Below are 18,259 nucleotides of genomic sequence, written 5' to 3' on the forward strand. Positions count from 1 at the left end.
CGAGTGGCGCAGCGATCTTAACCAGTCCCTGGTTCGGATCCAGGCTGTATCACATCTGGCCGTGATTGGGAGTCCCATAGGGCGGCGCACAATTGGCCCAGCGTCGTCCAGGTTTGGCCGGGGTAGGCCGTAATTGTGAATAATAATTTGTTTTTAACTGACTTGCCTAGTTAAATAAAGGTTAAATGTACAAAATTGTAAAAAATAAAATAATAATCACTTTCTAGGCATATTAGACTGATTTATCCTTCACTAAAATGGCTGCCATTATCAGCACACTGTGTAACTATGAGGATCCATGACATCAGGTCCTCTAGTGATCTCTGTGTGTTATAGGCTAATGGTTTTACCCTGAAAGGCTACTGTCAGGTTCAGTAAGGTATAGCATTGGTTGATTGGGGCCTGTGACTCCAACAATGGGTGTCTACTAGCTACTGGCTATAGATAGATAGATGCAGGCTTATTATGGGCAGATTTTGCTCAGATGACACAGCAGTTATCCAGTTCCTGGATCTTCCTACTGGCCTTTAATGTTTCTTGCAATTGTTTTGATGAGTTAACATGTGGTGTATTTTGACCAACAAGATAAGGATCCAATTTGTTCCTGTTTATCTTATCCTGATTGCAGTGGTGGGCAGTCGAGGAGGTAGCTCTTTTCTTTCCCATCAGGGGAGGGCACTGGAGAGGTCATGAATGGCAGGCAGCTACTGTTCAGCTCCCTGGTAGATAACAGCCAAGATGACTCCACAATCTTTAGCACAATGATAGCAGGGGAGGGGCGGCCATTTTGTGATAGTGCTGCTGTTTGTAGTTTGGTTTTAGACTCCCACTCGGTCATTGACAGCTACTAGTATGAAGATAGAGTAGCACCTATAGACATTCATAACGTGTCAAAGAGGTTAACTCATCTTGGTTGTTTTTGGCCTAAAGAAAGTAGGAGGAGTCAACGGTGCTTGCCAGAGGTCCTCATCTAGCATTGTGATGGTCACAGTGTCAGCTGCTCTGAGATCAGAGAGAGAGAGGGAGTGGCTGTTTAGACCAGGGTGTTGACACCAGTAATGACATGACCTTTTCCTGTCACTTTCAGCTCCTTTGATATGCCTGCCTTGTTGTTGTCCCCAACAAACAAACAAACAAACAGAAAGACAGACAGACAGACACAGTCCAGACCCACACTACCAAGGTCATTTCTCCTCTTATCACCCAAGTGTCACTTTGGTGAAAGAGGGGGAGAGATGGAGAGAGAGGGCGGGATTACATCCATGGGTGTTTGTCTGGGCCAGGGAATAAAGTTAGTGCATGGTCTTCTAGGTTTAGGCTTGGTGTGTATGGTTGTGTAGGGGTGGTAAGATTACTGCAAGAGTGCAGGGACGACAGAATGAAATATACTTTTAGTTGCCTACGCAGTAACATAATGAAATAGACTATTAGTTGCCAACCCACTAACATAATGAAATAGACTATTAGTTGCCTACCCAGAAACATAATGAAATAGACTTTTAGTTTCCTACCCAGTAACATAATGAAATATACTTTTAGTTGCCTACCCAGTAACATAATGAAATAGACTATTAGTTGCCTACCCACTAACATAATGAAATAGACTATTAGTTGCCTACCCACTAACATAATGAAATAGACTATTAGTTGCATACCCACTAACATAATGAAATAGACTATTAGTTGCCTACCTAGTAACATAATGAAATAGACTATTAGTTGCCTACCCAGTCAACCCCCCCCCCCCCTCCTTTCAATTCTTCATCCTCTATGGTGGATGTCCCCAGTTCCCCTTCTCACTCTTCCCCAGATCAGATTGGTGTACTGCTGGCTCCCTCACTGTTCTATCAGGGTGATGAGGCCTGACAGACTACAGGTTCTATCAGGGTGATGAGACCAGACATACTACAGATTCTATCAGGGTGATGAGACCAGACATACTACAGGTTCTATCAGGGTGATGAGACCAGACATACTACAGGTTCTATCAGGGTGATGAGATCTGACAGACTACAGGTTCTATCAGGGTGATGAGATCTGACAGACTACAGGTTATATCAGGGTGATGAGATCTGACAGACTACAGGTTCTATCAGGGTGATGAGGCCTGACAGACTACAGGTTCTATCAGGGTGATGAGACCAGACATACTACAGATTCTATCAGGGTGATGAGACCAGACATACTACAGGTTCTATCAGGGTGATGAGATCTGACAGACTACAGGTTCTATCAGGGTGATGAGATCTGACAGACTACAGGTTCTATCAGGGTGATGAGACCAGACAGATTACAGGTTCTATCTGGGTGATGAGGCCTGACAGACTACAGGTTCAATCAGGGTGATGAGATCTGGCAGACTTCAGGTTCTATCAGGGTGATGAGGCCAGACCGACTACAGGTTATATCGGGGTGATGACACCTGACAGACTACAGGTTCTATCAGGGTGATGAGACCTGACAGACTACAGGTTCTATCAGGGTGATGCGACCAAACAGACTACAGGTTCTATCGGGGTGATGAGGCCTGACAGACTACAGGTTCTATCGGGGTGATGAGATCAGACAGACTACAGGTTCTATCTGGGTGATGAGTCCTGACAGACTACAGGTTCTATCCGGGTGATGAGGCCTGACAGACTACAGGTTCTATCTGGGTGATGAGACCTGACAGACTACAGGTTCTATCGGGGTGATGAGACCTGACAGACTACAGGTTCTATCAGGGTGATGAGACCAGACAGACTACATGTTCTAACGGGGTGATGCGACCAGACAGACTACAGGTTCCCTCTAATGGATGCTAAGCACCAGGACCATCCACCACTTAGTTAAAGCACTACTCTGGACTTAGTGTTTACAACGACACTCAAAGACAGATCCACTAAAGTTTTGGAACCACCCTTGTTTTTTGAGCCACTTTATCAGAGGCAAATGACAGAGAAATTGAGTATAAAACATAAATGTTTCTGAGCCACATACATATTCATCAATATATTGAAGTGCTTCTACACCTGCATTGCTTGCTGTTTGGGGTTTTAGGCTGGGTTTCTGTACAGCACTTCGAGATATTAGCTGATGTACGAAGGGCTATATAAAATAAACTTGATTTGATTTGATATTTATTTACTGTATGTTGCAAAACCACTTAGTTGACACCCACTGGGCAAAAAGTGGTTGAATCAATGTTGTTTCCACATAATTTCAACCGGAAAATGTTTATGTGATGACGTTCAATCAATGTGGAAAACTGATTGGTTTTGCAAAAAGTCAACATAAGGGAATTTAGCCTTTTTCACCAAAATGTTTACCTAAATCCAATGACATGATTAATTTTTTTGTTAATTTTACATTTATTTCACGTTAGTTTACAATTCAACCAAATGTAAATCAAAACTAAACGTTAAACTTGTCTGTGTCCAGTGGGCAGTGATTGCTGTGAATGAAGCTTCATAGGATAATCAGCCCTAAACTCTCTGCTGGAAGTGTAGTCTGTAGGGAAAGGCCCCATCTCAATCTGGCTCAATCTGTTTATTCAGGAGAAATGAGGCCGGGGTCAATTTAGGCAGCATTTATGCTGACACACCCTGACACTCTTCAGCTACAGAATTACCCTCATGCTCTAGGACAGCGATTCTCAACTGGTGGGTCGCAACCAAAATTTGGTTTGAGGTTTTGAGTGGGTCATGGGAGTAAAAAATATAACAATAATGTATGAAGAAATACTCCGGTCTGAACTCAAATAACTTAAAACAAGGAGAAAGTGTGTTTACTATCAATATAGCATTTGAAAATACAAATATAGTTTTCCAGATTGTATTTTGACGATTATTTTTCGCGATGCGAATATTGGGGCTCGACTGAGACGACCTGGTTCAATTTGGGTCCCGAGGCAAAACCAGTTGAGAACCACCATTGTAGGGTACTGTACAAATTAATTTCCTTGTGACTGTATGGTTTACTTGACTAGTTTTGACTTGAGAATATTCCTGGATAGTTAGTAAGCAACTCCAGTGTATACTTGGCCTTGTGTTTTAGGTTATTGTCCTGCTGAAAGGTTAATTAATTTCCCAGTGTCTGGTGGAAAGCAGACTGAACCTGGTTTTCCTCTAGGATTTTGCCTGTGTTTAGCTCCATTCAGTAAATTTTTTATCCTGAAAAACTCCCCAGTTCTTAACAATTACAAGCATACCCATAACATGATGCAGCCAACACTATGCTGGAAAATATGGAGAGGGGTACTCAGTAATGTGTTCTATTGTATTTTCCCCAAACATAACACTTTGTATTTAGGACGAAAAGTGAATTGCTTTGCCACATTGTTTTGAAGTATTACTTTAGTGCATTGTTGCATACAGATGAATGTTTTGTAATAGATCTATTCTGTACAGGCTTTCTTTTTTTCACTCTGTCATTTAGATCAGTATTGTTGAGTAACTACAAATGTTGTTGATCCATCCTCAGTTTTCTCCTAGCACAACCATTCAACTCTGTAGCGGTTTTAAAGTCACAATGGGCCTCATGGTGAAATCCTTGAGTGGTTTCCTTCCTTTCTTTCAACTGAGTTAGGAAGGACACCTGTATCTTTGTAGTGACTGGGTGTATTGATACACCATCCAAAGTGTAATTAATAACTCCACCATGCTCAAAGGGATATTCAATGTCTGCTTTTTATTTTACCCATCTATCAATAGGTGCCCTTCTTTGTGAGGCATTGGAACATCTCCCTGGTCCTTGTGGTTGAATCTGTATTTGAAATTCACTGCTCGACTGAGGGACCTTACAGATAATTGTTTGTGTGGTGTATAGGGATGAGGTAGTCATTCAACAATATATTATTATTGCACACAGAGTGTATCCATGCAATTTATTATGTGACTTGTTAAGAAACTGTTTTTCTCCTGAACTAATTTAGGTTTGCCATAACAAAGGGGTTGAATACTTATTGACTCAAGACATTTCAGCTTGTCATTTTTAATGAATTTGTAAACAAAAATAGAAAAACACAATTCCACTTTGACATTATGGGGTATTGTGTGTAGGGCAGTGACACAATTGTTTTGTACATTTACTACATTTTAAATTCAGGCTATAACACAACAAAATGTGGAAAAAGTAAAGGGGTGTGAATACTTTGTGAATACTTTGCTATAAAAATCCCTCACAGCCATCTCCCTCACGCAGGCTGCAGGGGACTCACAGAGCAGCCATCCACGTGATCCTACGGATGCGCTACTTTGTGGCCAAGAAGAGATTCCAGGTGGGTACGTTGTTTGTACGAGTGTTTTTGACCAGCAGAACGATCCACTGTATTGACAGATACCACTACCTACATTCTGGTATAGGCTACCACACCTGGGTTCAAATACTATTTCAGCTTTTTTAATTACTTTTCAATACATTTCCAAACAAGTATTCAGATATTTGAAGAAAAAAAAACAAGTAGTTGAATATTGAAATGTATTTGTAACTACAATTGGAAAGTACAAAACAAATACACTGACTCGAAAGCATTTAACCCATGCATTTGAAAAATGTAAAAGTACTTTCACATACATTTTGGTCGACAATTCGTTTTTTTACAAATAACCATTCAAATCCTCAAATTAAAGTACTTATTTTGGGCTGTTTATTTGAAAATACTCAAAAACACAGAAAAAAGTATTTAAATAAATACTCAAATGCACATGTTTTTGCACCCAGGTTTGAAGGCTACTGCTATTTCAGCTCTTTCCTCCTTCCCTCTCTACCCTAACAACATTACAATCCACTCCATACATTCACACGTCCCCCCCCCCCCCCCCCCCCCTCCTGGTTCTTTCTGGTTGCCCTCGGCAGTCAACACACAGCATATCCTGTTTTATCAGCAGGCTGTTAGCCGCAGACTAGCGCTAGGTAGTGTTTGGGACAATGATGTCACGCTGATGACTGTTTACCCTCCTCTTAACGGGACTGCCTGTCCTCACGTCCTCTTAACGGGTCTGCCTGTCCTCACTTCGGTGTGACTGTTTGCCTTCCGCACAGGCTGCCTTGATCAAGTCACACCGGGACTCCAGGACAAACAGGCAACTTCACACTGCTGTCTGAGCGGGTGTTGTGGAGCTCAGCCTAAAACTAACATAGTCAATCAATGAAGAGACTCTTCCCTCAGGCTGAAAAGCAGGACAGCGGACATCACTCAAGTTGTGTGTTTGCCTTTGAGTCTGTGTGTGTCTGGGTTCTAAGTAGTGTGTGTGGGGGGTGGGAGGGTGGTGGTGGGGGGGATTTGGACTTGTTTTTGGATTATAGTGTTATTATGGTTGTGTGTATGGGCTTAGCCTGATCACTCAAACACTGTCTTTAGGGTTCTAGAATACTCTGTAGTGTGTTTTCCAGGGTTTTAGTTGAAGAGACTGGTGATGTTCCAGTGTGTGTGTGTAGAATGTCTTTATGTTTGGTGTGAAGTAGGTGCGTTTGATCTGGTGACACGTATATATCTTTGGAACACCATCTACTGTGAGGCTGTGTTGAAGTACCGTAACGTCTGAGTCCACGTCAGTTGAGGCCTGAGTTCAGCTGAGGTAGCTACTCTACTGGCTACAGGCCCACTGCTGCACTGCTCTACCCTGTTAGCACACTGCACGGCACGCACAGAGAAACTGACTCTACAGTCAAACACACCTAGTGGCTCATGAAGGATAGATACTGTACATCAGTGGTGGAAAAAGTACCTGTCATACTTGAGTAAAAGTAAAGATGCCTTAATAGAAAATGAGCGAAGTAAGTCACCCAGTAAAATTCTTCTTGTGTAAAAGTCTAAACATATTTGGTTTAAAATATACTTAAGTATCAAAAGTAAATATAATTGCTAAAACATACTAAAGCATCAAAAGTAAAAGTATAAATCAATCCAAATGTCTTATATTAAGCAAACCAGATGACACCGTTTTCTTGTTTTTTTAATTTATGGAAAGCCCGGGGTACACGCCAACGTTCAGACATCATTTACAGATAGCCCGGGGTACACGCCAACGTTCAGACATCATTTACAGATAGCCCGGGGTACACGCCAACGTTCAGACATCATTTACAGATAGCCCGGGGTACACGCCAACGTTCAGACATCATTTACAGATAGCCCGGGGTACACGCCAACGTTCAGACATCATTTACAGATAGCCCGGGGTACACGCCAACGTTCAGACATCATTTACAGATAGCCCGGGGTACACGCCAACGTTCAGACATCATTTACAGATAGCCCGGGGTACACGCCAACGTTCAGACATCATTTACAGATAGCCCGGGGTACACGCCAACGTTCAGACATCATTTACAGATAGCCCGGGGTACACGCCAACGTTCAGACATCATTTACAGATAGCCCGGGGTACACGCCAACGTTCAGACATCATTTACAGATAGCCCGGGGTACACGCCAACGTTCAGACATCATTTACAGATAGCCCGGGGTACACGCCAACGTTCAGACATCATTTACAGATAGCCCGGGGTACACGCCAACGTTCAGACATCATTTACAGATAGCCCGGGGTACACGCCAACGTTCAGACATCATTTACAGATAGCCCGGGGTACACGCCAACGTTCAGACATCATTTACAGATAGCCCGGGGTACACGCCAACGTTCAGACATCATTTACAGATAGCCCGGGGTACACGCCAACGTTCAGACATCATTTACAGATAGCCCGGGGTACACGCCAACGTTCAGACATCATTTACAGATAGCCCGGGGTACACGCCAACGTTCAGACATCATTTACAGATAGCCCGGGGTACACGCCAACGTTCAGACATCATTTACAGATAGCCCGGGGTACACGCCAACGTTCAGACATCATTTACAGATAGCCCGGGGTACACGCCAACGTTCAGACATCATTTACAGATAGCCCGGGGTACACGCCAACGTTCAGACATCATTTACAGATAGCCCGGGGTACACGCCAACGTTCAGACATCATTTACAGATAGCCCGGGGTACACGCCAACGTTCAGACATCATTTACAGATAGCCCGGGGTACACGCCAACGTTCAGACATCATTTACAGATAGCCCGGGGTACACGCCAACGTTCAGACATCATTTACAGATAGCCCGGGGTACACGCCAACGTTCAGACATCATTTACAGATAGCCCGGGGTACACGCCAACGTTCAGACATCATTTACAGATAGCCCGGGGTACACGCCAACGTTCAGACATCATTTACAGATAGCCCGGGGTACACGCCAACGTTCAGACATCATTTACAGATAGCCCGGGGTACACGCCAACGTTCAGACATCATTTACAGATAGCCCGGGGTACACGCCAACGTTCAGACATAATTTACAAACGAAGCATTTGTGTTTAGTGTGCCCGCCAGATCAGAGGCAGTAGGGATGCCCAGGGATGTTCTCTTGATAAGTGCGTGAATTGGACTTTTCCTGTCCTGCAAAGCATTCAAAATATAATGAGTACTTTTGGGTGTCAAGGAAAATGTATGGAGTAAAAAGTACTATATTTTCTTTAGGAATGTAGTGAAGTAAAAGTTGTCAAAAATATAAATAGTAAAATACAGATACCCCAAAAAATGACTTAAGTAATACCTTAAAGTATTTTTACTTAAGAACTTTACACAACTGCTGTACATCATGTCGGTTTATGACAGGAAAAAAACACTCAGTGGGTTAACACCATGAGTGTTTTAAGTCATAGTTCTCAATTTAGTGGGTTAACACCATGAGTGTTTTAAGTCACCGCTCTCAACTTAGTAGGTTAACACCATGAGTGTTTTAAGTCACAGCTCTCAATTTAGTGGGTTAACACCATGAGTGTTAAGTCACAGCTCTCAGATTAAAGTGGGTTAACACCATGAGTGTTTTAAGTCAGTTCTCAACTTAGTGGGTTAACACCATGAGTGTTTTAAGTCACAGCTCAACTTAGTAGGTTAACACCATGAGTGTTTTAAGTCATAACTCTCAGATTAAAGTGGGTTAACACCATTAGTGTTTTAAGTCATAGCTCTCAACTTAGTAGGTTAACACCATGAGTGTTTTAAGTCACAGCTCTCAACTTAGTAGGTTAACACCATGAGTGTTTTAAGTCACAGCTCTCAGATTAAAGTGGGTTAACACCATGAGTGTTTTAAGTCATAGTTCTCAACTTAGTAGGTTAACACCATGAGTGTTTTAAGTCACAGCTCTCAGATTAAAGTGGGTTAACACCATGAGTGTTTTAAGTCATAGTTCTCAACTTAGTAGGTTAACACCATGAGTGTTTTAAGTCACAGCTCTCAGATTAAAGTGGGTTAACACCATGAGTGTTTTAAGTCATAGTTCTCAATTTAGTAGGTTAACACCATGAGTGTTTTAAGTCATAGCTCCCAGATTAAAATGGGTTAACACCATGAGTGTTTTAAGTCAAAGTTCTCAGATTAAAGTGGGTTAAAACTATGAGTGTTTTAAATGATAGTTCTCAGCTTTAAAACTGCAATATGTCATTTTTGGGGGGTGTCTGTGTATTGTCTTGACTGCTTTCAATAATTGTGTGTGCGTGTGGTATGACTGTCTGTGCTTACATCAGAGAGAGATCTTTTCATATATTCTCTAGTCTGCAACTCAAACTTCTTTTCACAAACTGTGTTAGAAAGACTTATTTTACAAGATGGCAGCTTTTTGATCTGTTGAGTTCTTTCGAGTTTTTACTGCTGAGGGTGATTAACACTGTGTGTGTGTTCTGCAGCAAGCACGTAAGCCCTATGACGTGCGAGACGTGATCGAGCAGTATTCCCAAGGACACCTGAATCTCATGGTGCGCATCAAGGAGCTGCAGAGGAGGTGGGCTGCATCTCACACTGTCTCCTAAGTCCCGTTCATTTGAAATTGATATCAAGGTCTTTATGCGGGTTAGCTCATCCATTGCAATTAAGTCACTGATAAAAGTGCATATGACTTGCACACTACAGACCCACTGGGCATAGACGTCAGTTCAACATCTAGTTTTGATGTACATTTAGTTGAGTTGTCAACTAACGTGAGTACAACATCAAATCAACAAAAACAATCCCCATGTCATTAGATTTAGGTTAGAAGTTGGGTTGAAAAAAAGATGAATGCCCTCGTGTTGGTGACGTTTTGCAAAACCAATTCGTTTTCTACGTTGATACAACGTCATCGCATAGGTTTTTGAGGGTTTAAATGATGTGGGAACAACGTTGTTTCAACCAGTTTTTGCCCAGTGGGGATGCAGTCCTTTTTTTTTTGTCACACTCGTCTGGGTCAAAATCCACCAATGTTTTTTTTTACTGCATTAAATTGAAATAATAAATATCCTCCTTATCACCACGGAAATGACATTTTGTGTCTGACTTTCTCTCTCAGATTTTGACCCAGGTGAGTGCGGCATGCTGTGCCGTGACTGCATCTGTATATAACCCAATGCACTGCATTCAATGTGTTTAATTCTCCTCTAGACTGGACCAGTCTCTAGGGAAGCTGACTCTGTTCCAGACTAGCTCAGGTAAACAGTTCTCTACTGTAATTTACAGCATCTTAGAGGGGCTGGACACAGTGTACTATATATCTACTGTAATTTACAGCATCTTAGAGGGGCTGGACACAGTGTACTATATCTCTACTGTAATTTACAGCATCTTAGAGGGGCTGGACACAGTGTACTATATCTCTACTGTAATTTACAGCATCTTAGAGGGGCTGGACACAGTGTACTATATATCTACTGTAATTTACAGCATCTTGGAGGGGCTGGACACAGTGTACTATATCTCTACTGTAATTTACAGCATCTCAGAGGGGCTGGACACAGTGTACTATATCTCTACTGTAATTTACAGCATCTTAGAGGGGCTGGACACAGTGTACTATATCTCTACTGTAATTTACAGCATCTCAGAGGGGCTGGACACAGTGTACTATATCTCTACTGTAATTTACAGCATCTTAGAGGGGCTGGACACAGTGTACTATATATCTACTGTAATTTACAGCATCTTAGAGGGGCTGGACACAGTGTACTATATCTCTACTGTAATTTACAGCATCTTAGAGGGGCTGGACACAGTGTACTATATCTCTACTGTAATTTACAGCATCTTAGAGGGGCTGGACACAGTGTACTAGATCTCTACTGTAAATTACAGAATCTTACGTCTCTTCTTGTTTCTTGTTACGTCGTCTTGTTTCGCTGTTCTATGACTTGGACCATGATGCTCCTGGGGCAAAAGACAAAGCCAAAGACAAAGGCACCAACACCATCGGCTCCAGACTCAACAGGATGGAGGACAAGGTAGGACGTTACGCCATGTTACAGCCTCTGCTCTCTGAACAGAGTACGGCTACTCATCTACAGGTGTCATTTCTATTGTGCCTTTAACCAGATTTCAAAGCCCTACATTTTTGTGCCACCTTACCCACAGCCAATGTTAAGCACCCAACTCAGTGACACACAGCAGCCATTTTGTCCCAAATTGGTTTGACCAAAATCGGTTTGTGCCAAGTCAGTTTGACTATAGAAAAGCCATTAATTTGGTTCAACTGTGTTCAGACTGATGCTTTGCAGAGGACAGTTTTTCCTCCAGCACAGAGGTCTGATAGGAGGGAATTCACTCTACACCGACATAATCAGTCCCCTAATGATATCCCTAAATAGGAGTTGACAACCAGGGTTGATTTTCATTTACAAAACCTTTCAAGTTTTCTATTTGTTTGGCTTTCATTAAAACTCTTTTGATCATTTAATGAGGGATGATAATGTCTTGGTTTGTTTTCCCAAGATGAAAAGGATTTGGTGATTTGCCTGAAAAAAGCAGATAACGAGAACATTAGAATACACATTTCCATTTTCTGCAAAAACAGACGATAAAATAGAAAGAGTATCTATTAATTATATTAAATTGATCTGTACAGCATTGACTTTTCTGTTTGTCCATCTACTTACAGATACAACGCATGGACCAGACACTCAACCACATCGCAGAGTCCCTTACCCAGCTGTTGTCTGGGACAAGCCAGGGGCAGGGGGATATTTGGGGAGCGCAGGGGGACATGGGGGGAGCACAGGGGCAGGGGGACATGGGGGGAGCACAGGGGCAAGGTAGGAGGAGGTCACAGGGTGGGGCAGGTGTCCCCAGCCAAGATAGCCTACCCAGCTACGAGCAGCTCTCCACCGCGACCCTCCATCCACCCTCAACCCCAGCCTCAGCCAGGACAAGAGCTCCTGAATCAACCCTCCATCCACCCCTCAACCCCAGCCTCAGCCAGGACAAGAGCTCCTGAATTGACCCTCCATCCACCCCTCAACCTCAACCTCGGCCAGGACAAGAGCTCCTGAATCGGCCATCCATCCACCCCTCAACCCCAGCCTCAGCCAGGACAAGAGCTCCTGAATCGACCCTCCATCCACCCCTCAACCCCAGCCTCGGCCAGGACAAGAGCTCCTGAATCGACCCTCCATCCACCCCTCAACCCCAGCCTCAGCCAGGACAAGAGCTCCTGAATCGACCCTCCATCCATCCCTCAACCCCAGCCAGGACAAGAGCTCCTGAATCAACCCTCCATCCACCCCTCAACCCCAGCCTCAGCCAGGACAAGAGCTCCTGAATCGACCCTCCATCCATCCCTCAACCCCAGCCTCGGCCAGGACAAGAGCTCCTGAATCGACCCTCCATCCACCCCTCAACCCCAGCCTCAGCCAGGACAAGAGCTCCTGAAACCAAGAAACACCAAAACCACTTTGGCGCTTTCTCTCTTTGTCTTATTCTGAGATCAGTGTTCTTCATGATAATGAACCAGCTGTGTAGTGCTAGGGCAAAAAACTAAATGTGCACTCAGTGGGGGCCCCAGGACCGAGTTTGGGAAACCCTGCCCTAGAAAAGAACCGTATAGACAGGAGATTTAGCAACTCTTGGAGGACAATCTAATTAAATAAAAATATTGTTTTTATTGTTAAAAGTGGAACCAACACGTTTCAGCTTTTGGCCTTCTACTTTAAACAAAGATTATTTTTTATTTAATTCCAATGTCCTCCCAAGAGTTGCTATATCTCCTCTCTAATTCAGTTTGCTCCTCAATTCATGCACCTTGGTTGTAGAGCGAGGGAGCGGCAGTGCTCCCTTCCCTAGAACAGAACAGTGCCTTAGCCTACAGGACAAGCCAGCTAGATACACAGACAGGACATCTTTTTCATAGATCCTGGATATGATTATGTTTCTGAATTCTCATTTACTGCAATTGTCAATGTTCCAGAGGGAACTTTTCTTGGAAATGTGAGCAAGCGCCATATTCAAACTCTTTCCCCTCAATCAAAAGGAAATAAGATTCAAGTGCATATATAACATTATTCCAGCTGTGTAAGAGCATTGTTACAATATCAAAAAGTAACGGTAGTATTCTATTTGATTGAAATATGTTCATATGCAAAGCAAACACTTCAGTATAAAGGTAGCTATGTTTTGATGGTGAATATGGAATGATGTCCATACTAAAAGTAATCAGTTATAATAACACAATATGTTTTCAAAAGTTCTCCATGTATGTACCGTCAAAACATAAACTGAAGTGTTGGGGCCGGGGTGAAGGCAAATTGTGTAGCTATCCTGTTTTATAAAGATTTTGCATTGCCAATAAATGAATGTGGCAAAATATCCATAACTTTTTGGGGGGGGTGATTGTCAAACAATTCTGTTCAACCATGGATCTTGCATCAATAATTAGTTATAGATTATTACATCTAAGTTAGGTCATATCAATGTCCCATTGGAAGCTGTATGTGTGGAATGTGCCTTAAAGGGCTATAACAAACATTGTCCTGTCCCTTTAAAACCACAACATTAACCTTGTCCCCCCCCCCCCCCCGGAGTAGACTCCATTCCATGAAGACCAAAGGGGGGGAAGAGTTAATTGCACCTAGATCCCCCTTCCCCTCTCATGTCTTGGGCCTTGGGGGATGGTGGATGGAAGGACCAGTGGCGTGGCTAATACCAGAGCTTTGGACAGATGACCTCAGCTGCAGCAGATGGTGACCTCATCCCGCTTGCCTTCCGGGGATCCTTCCATTCCTTCAGTAGTAGTAGGCACACAGATAAAAGACCAGATGACCATCTGGGCCCTGCCTGCCTTCTGCCTGGGTGCTCATGACAATAGCACCCCCTCTCTAAGTGTGGTGTGTAAGTGTGGGGGTCTTTGTGGCAGTCATTGTGGTGCTTTTGGAGGTGGGTGAGGGGAGAGGAGAGAGGTGTTGCTATAGGGACACTGCTGGGTTCTAGTGCTTTGTAGAGGTCCGGTTGACTGGTCTTACTGGTCATTGTGTGAGTGAGTCAGTGTGATAAGACGGGCTTGGTATTCTGGCCAACAAAGAGGGAAATAACGGCTCATGTGTTGCTTCACAAACACGTCCTTTATCACGCTGGTGATCGTTACTATGTTTTCAATGTTGGTCTATGTTACATTCAGAATGGTCCTCATATTCTGGCTAGAGAGACAAATAAACCCCTATGCTACTGAACTAACTGGCATTGAATCAACTACATGTCAAGAAACATCAAGTATCTTGTCTAGATAGTAAGTCAGTCATGTCGAGGGAATGTGATGTTTCTGCTATTAACATGCCCTAGAGTGAACCTAGACAGAAAATGATCCTGAATGAAGTTCTGCTGAGGTCGTGATAGAATTCCATCCATGTTTGACTTCTTAGTAGGTATATTGATTAAATCTCACAACCATTCCATCCTAGCTTAATAAAATGGGCCGAGGCAGTATTAATACATAGATGGTCTTTCATCCTTTTGATTCCATTATAATGACAACCGTTACAGTGCAGACCAAACTATTGCCAATAAAAGCCTGCTGGTCCACATGTAGTGTGTTATATACTTAGTCTCCCCTACAGGCAGACCAACTGTCACTATCATGCACTGGACAAAGGAGAGGAAAAAAAGTTAAATCATGAAGGGAATTCTATCAGTGGGTGGGCAATGACACGCCCTTGGGACAGATTTAATGAATCATTTTGATGGTAAAATTGGATGCCTTGGGGCGACAATATAGACCATCGTTTTCTGGAGGAAAGTGCACTACTCGGGCAGAATTCATTCAACACTACTGCAGGTACAGACTATAATATTGACAACTCCATGACATATGGAACCAAAATGAACTATGAAAATGCTGTGAAAAAGTGATTATAGTCAACAACCATATAATATACCACTACAGTGTACTAGACTAGTTTATTTGTTTTTTTATTAATGTCTAAAGACTTATCTGAAGTAAAGATAGTGTATAAAGATAAATATTGTATAAAGATAAATATATCTATAATTTATAAAGATAGTGCCATGTTTGACTAATGAGTGTTTTTTCTGTGTAGCCTATAGGTCTTAATTGGTTCGGCCTACAGATAGAACGAAGGGCTAATAGAGTTTGGAACTAAAAATAACCATTCGAATGGGTTTCGGCACGAGAAGTAAGGATAATACAACGCATTTAACTGGAAAAGAAGAATGCAACTTTGTCAGTAAGAACGTGGGGGGTCTGGGAGCGTTCATTTTGCCACCGATCCGCATTTGCAGGTGAAAGAAATGGCACGCTCTTTCTCCACATGTCCCTTCTTCCATGTCGCAAGCCCCGATGCCAGATGGCCACTTCAATTCTTTAGGGTATTGTTCTTTTCCTGCTGTATGGTCCATCCTTGAGACGTGCGAACCTTAAATTGTACTGCAAATCTCCCATCCTCCCACTGCGTAATTTATATGCGCGCATCGCTCATGGATCTATTACACCCTGTTGTTGCACGATTGCTATCGCCGTCACATTACCATATAGTCACGCTTACTCCTTATTCTCACTATAAAACAACTATTCGTTTATACTTTATTCTCCCGCTAGAACCAGACCAAATCTGATACATTTCATTGTGGTTTATGTATTCATGTCTATTTTATAGGGACCGTTAGGTCAACAATGTCAAAGTTGACACATTAAATCATCTCTATCGTCAGACGTAGGTTAAGATTTTTTTTTAAAGCGTATTGCACCACTAAACTTTTTAAAATATGTTTTTCTTATTTTTTATGTACACCAGACGTATTAGCTTTATAAAAGATAAGTCAAATAGTGTGCACCTGCCATTAACGGTTGGCCATCTTCATAGCCTGATATTATTGAAAAGCGAAAGCACTTGGAGTTAATACAGAATTTGAAAAGAAACGACAATCATTTGTGTAAGTCTTGATTACGTGTTACATTGTTTGGTTTATTACTAAACAGATGTCTTAGGTGTTAAGGCACAAATCAGATAGATCTTCCCCAATACCCTGTTAAGGCAGTCAGTCGGAAAACCCCCACATTGGTCTCATTTCGGAAATATGCGTCCATGCTGTAGAATGGATGAGTTGATTTGCATATCGACAGTGAGGGTAATAGCATCTGCGATGGTAATTAGGCTATAGTGTGTCAGCGTGTTCTATGTGCGCACGTCATGCGTCCATGCGGCATTACGCACAGCAAGTGAATGTTCGTGATTGGTATATCTACCCAAAAGGCACAATGCAGAGTGATTTTTTTCTTCTTGAACAATGCCCATGGACATAACATATTCATTCAGTGTAGGGCTAGTCTATAGGCCTACTGCTGCTACAATTTGTTGAGGCACTCTTCAAGTGCTGTCAGATGGAACGAGTGTTGCTCTTATTGTTTCTGTAGTGTGTGAGGGGTGTGCGTGGGCAGGTGGTGTCCCTGTTCATCTCGTTAGCACACTGATAGTCGTTTTGAGGTCTCACTAATTCAATATTAAAATGAGCAGAACGTCAGCAAAATGTAAACTAAATCGTTTTAATAGTATTTTTCACGGATACAATTCAACAGACAAACAATATCTCAGAAACCTTGGTTGAATTAAACACATTAAATACAGTTGAAACTTAAATTAAATAAATTAAACAATATTTTAAATATAGACAAAACAAGACATTGTTACTTTGGCATAAACATAGGCCAACATATTTTGGATGGTTACTCCATCTTTTTTTTGTCCAAGACAGACAATAATAATAACAAAAAAAGGCAGATAGTCTAATTTTCCACATAGGCAATGGTATGATTTGTCCACGTTGTTTATCGAATTATTTGAGTTTTGCGTGGCGTTAGTTCAAGGGGAATTGAGAGGGAAGAACTGGGCTGGGTGCTCTTCATCTCTGACGTTGATCTTCTCCTCCTCTTTGGGAAAAAATCTGCGGGGAAGAAATGTAGAACGGTTAGTCTTTAATTCATATTAGAGTCAATCATACGAGAACATCAACGTTATGTCGTCGGCAAGCCATTAAAACGAGTTGCTTATTAAGGAGTTATATAGCGTTACCAAGAAAAAGTAGACCTACCTGTAATTTGAGTAACGTTGACTGCACGTTCATAAGATGTTGTCCTCGACCTCTTACGCCGAATACATCGTGTTGAGTTAAATTTCCTCGTATTGGGGGAATTGGACCAATTCTCTTGGTTAACTTCGTTGGAACAAAGTGCAGTCTGTTCACAGTCTGATAGAGGGGTTTGGTTGAGGCAACAACCACGCACATTATCAGTGACAACGTCTGCGGTATAGTCTGTGTTTGATGTCACAACCTGAACCCTCATGCCTCCAACTTTCGTCGACTCCTGGTAGAAGGCAGGTGTTGAGTCCGCTGACATCTCTTCCCATTCGTAACTCCCGGGAATTGGTGTGTCTGTCTCGAAGTGGAAATTCCATCGACGCTGGTCTCGTTCAGATATTTCCTTCAGCTTCGCCTTCAACTCGCGGCTCAGCTCGTCATGGTCGATGGGTCCAAATAAGTTCCGACAAACGCTTGTATGGCGATGGGGAAGAGTCGCTCTCTCTGCCACCGCGCTCTCCAAACCAGTTGGTGTCTGAAAGTTTGTCATGACGTCCAGCAATATGTCCAGTCTTGAAGAAATACAAAATGGATTCACACTGGGCTGTTTCACCTAACTACAATGTAACTGCGACTACTGATATTATGTGGATTTAGGTAGGCTATTTAAAGACCCGAGGATGCCGCCTATATAATGGCCGGTCTTGCTTATTGGTTGCCCCTTGGTTTATTCACGCCCTTTTCTTCCTACTCTGCTTGCTGGGGGGTATTTGGAATGGCGCCAATTGAGGTTGACTTTTTGCCCCCTTGCGAGGGGTTTGATGATTTAACCTTTCTGCACTGCAGGAGGGATTGTAGCCTCCACGCCGAAATCGTGGAAGTTCCGCG

The 18,259-nt window shown here is 42.6% G+C and overlaps 2 protein-coding genes across 2 annotated transcripts in view; one reads left to right on the forward strand and one right to left on the reverse strand.

Annotated features, from left to right (window-relative positions):
- The window catches only part of LOC120040197 (potassium voltage-gated channel subfamily KQT member 1-like), a 32,588-nt gene extending 19,053 nt beyond the window's left edge, over positions 1 to 13,535 (forward strand). Inside the window, exons 12-17 of the mRNA XM_038985441.1 lie at positions 5,185 to 5,260; positions 9,733 to 9,827; positions 10,463 to 10,509; positions 11,234 to 11,295; positions 11,949 to 12,015; positions 12,064 to 13,535. Coding sequence (XP_038841369.1) covers positions 5,185 to 5,260; positions 9,733 to 9,827; positions 10,463 to 10,509; positions 11,234 to 11,295; positions 11,949 to 12,015; positions 12,064 to 12,284 — 568 coding nt within the window. The 3' untranslated portion in view covers positions 12,285 to 13,535. The remainder of the gene's footprint in view (positions 1 to 5,184; positions 5,261 to 9,732; positions 9,828 to 10,462; positions 10,510 to 11,233; positions 11,296 to 11,948; positions 12,016 to 12,063) is intronic.
- Positions 13,536 to 17,120: 3,585 nt separating this feature from the next.
- On the reverse strand, positions 17,121 to 17,921 carry LOC120040199 (cyclin-dependent kinase inhibitor 1B-like). Its single transcript, XM_038985443.1, has 2 exons — positions 17,384 to 17,921; positions 17,121 to 17,236 (listed from the first exon to the last, which is right to left on the reverse strand). The coding sequence occupies exons 1-2, from the start codon at positions 17,919 to 17,921 to the stop codon at positions 17,121 to 17,123; spliced, it is 654 nt and encodes a 217-aa protein (XP_038841371.1).
- Between the last annotated feature and the right edge of the window lie 338 nt (positions 17,922 to 18,259).

Source organism: Salvelinus namaycush, unplaced genomic scaffold (assembly GCF_016432855.1).
Source record: "Salvelinus namaycush isolate Seneca unplaced genomic scaffold, SaNama_1.0 Scaffold335, whole genome shotgun sequence".
Classification (NCBI taxonomy): domain Eukaryota; kingdom Metazoa; phylum Chordata; class Actinopteri; order Salmoniformes; family Salmonidae; genus Salvelinus; species Salvelinus namaycush.

Bases quoted from the DNA above. Each gene is read 5' to 3' on its own strand.
- LOC120040199 (XM_038985443.1), bottom strand. From the start codon at position 17,921: ATGACAAACTTTCAGACACCAACTGGTTTGGAGAGCGCGGTGGCAGAG. The intron at 17,237-17,383 runs GTAGGTCTACTT...TCTTCCCCGCAG, and splicing joins CAACGTTACTCAAATTACAG to ATTTTTTCCCAAAGAGGAGG.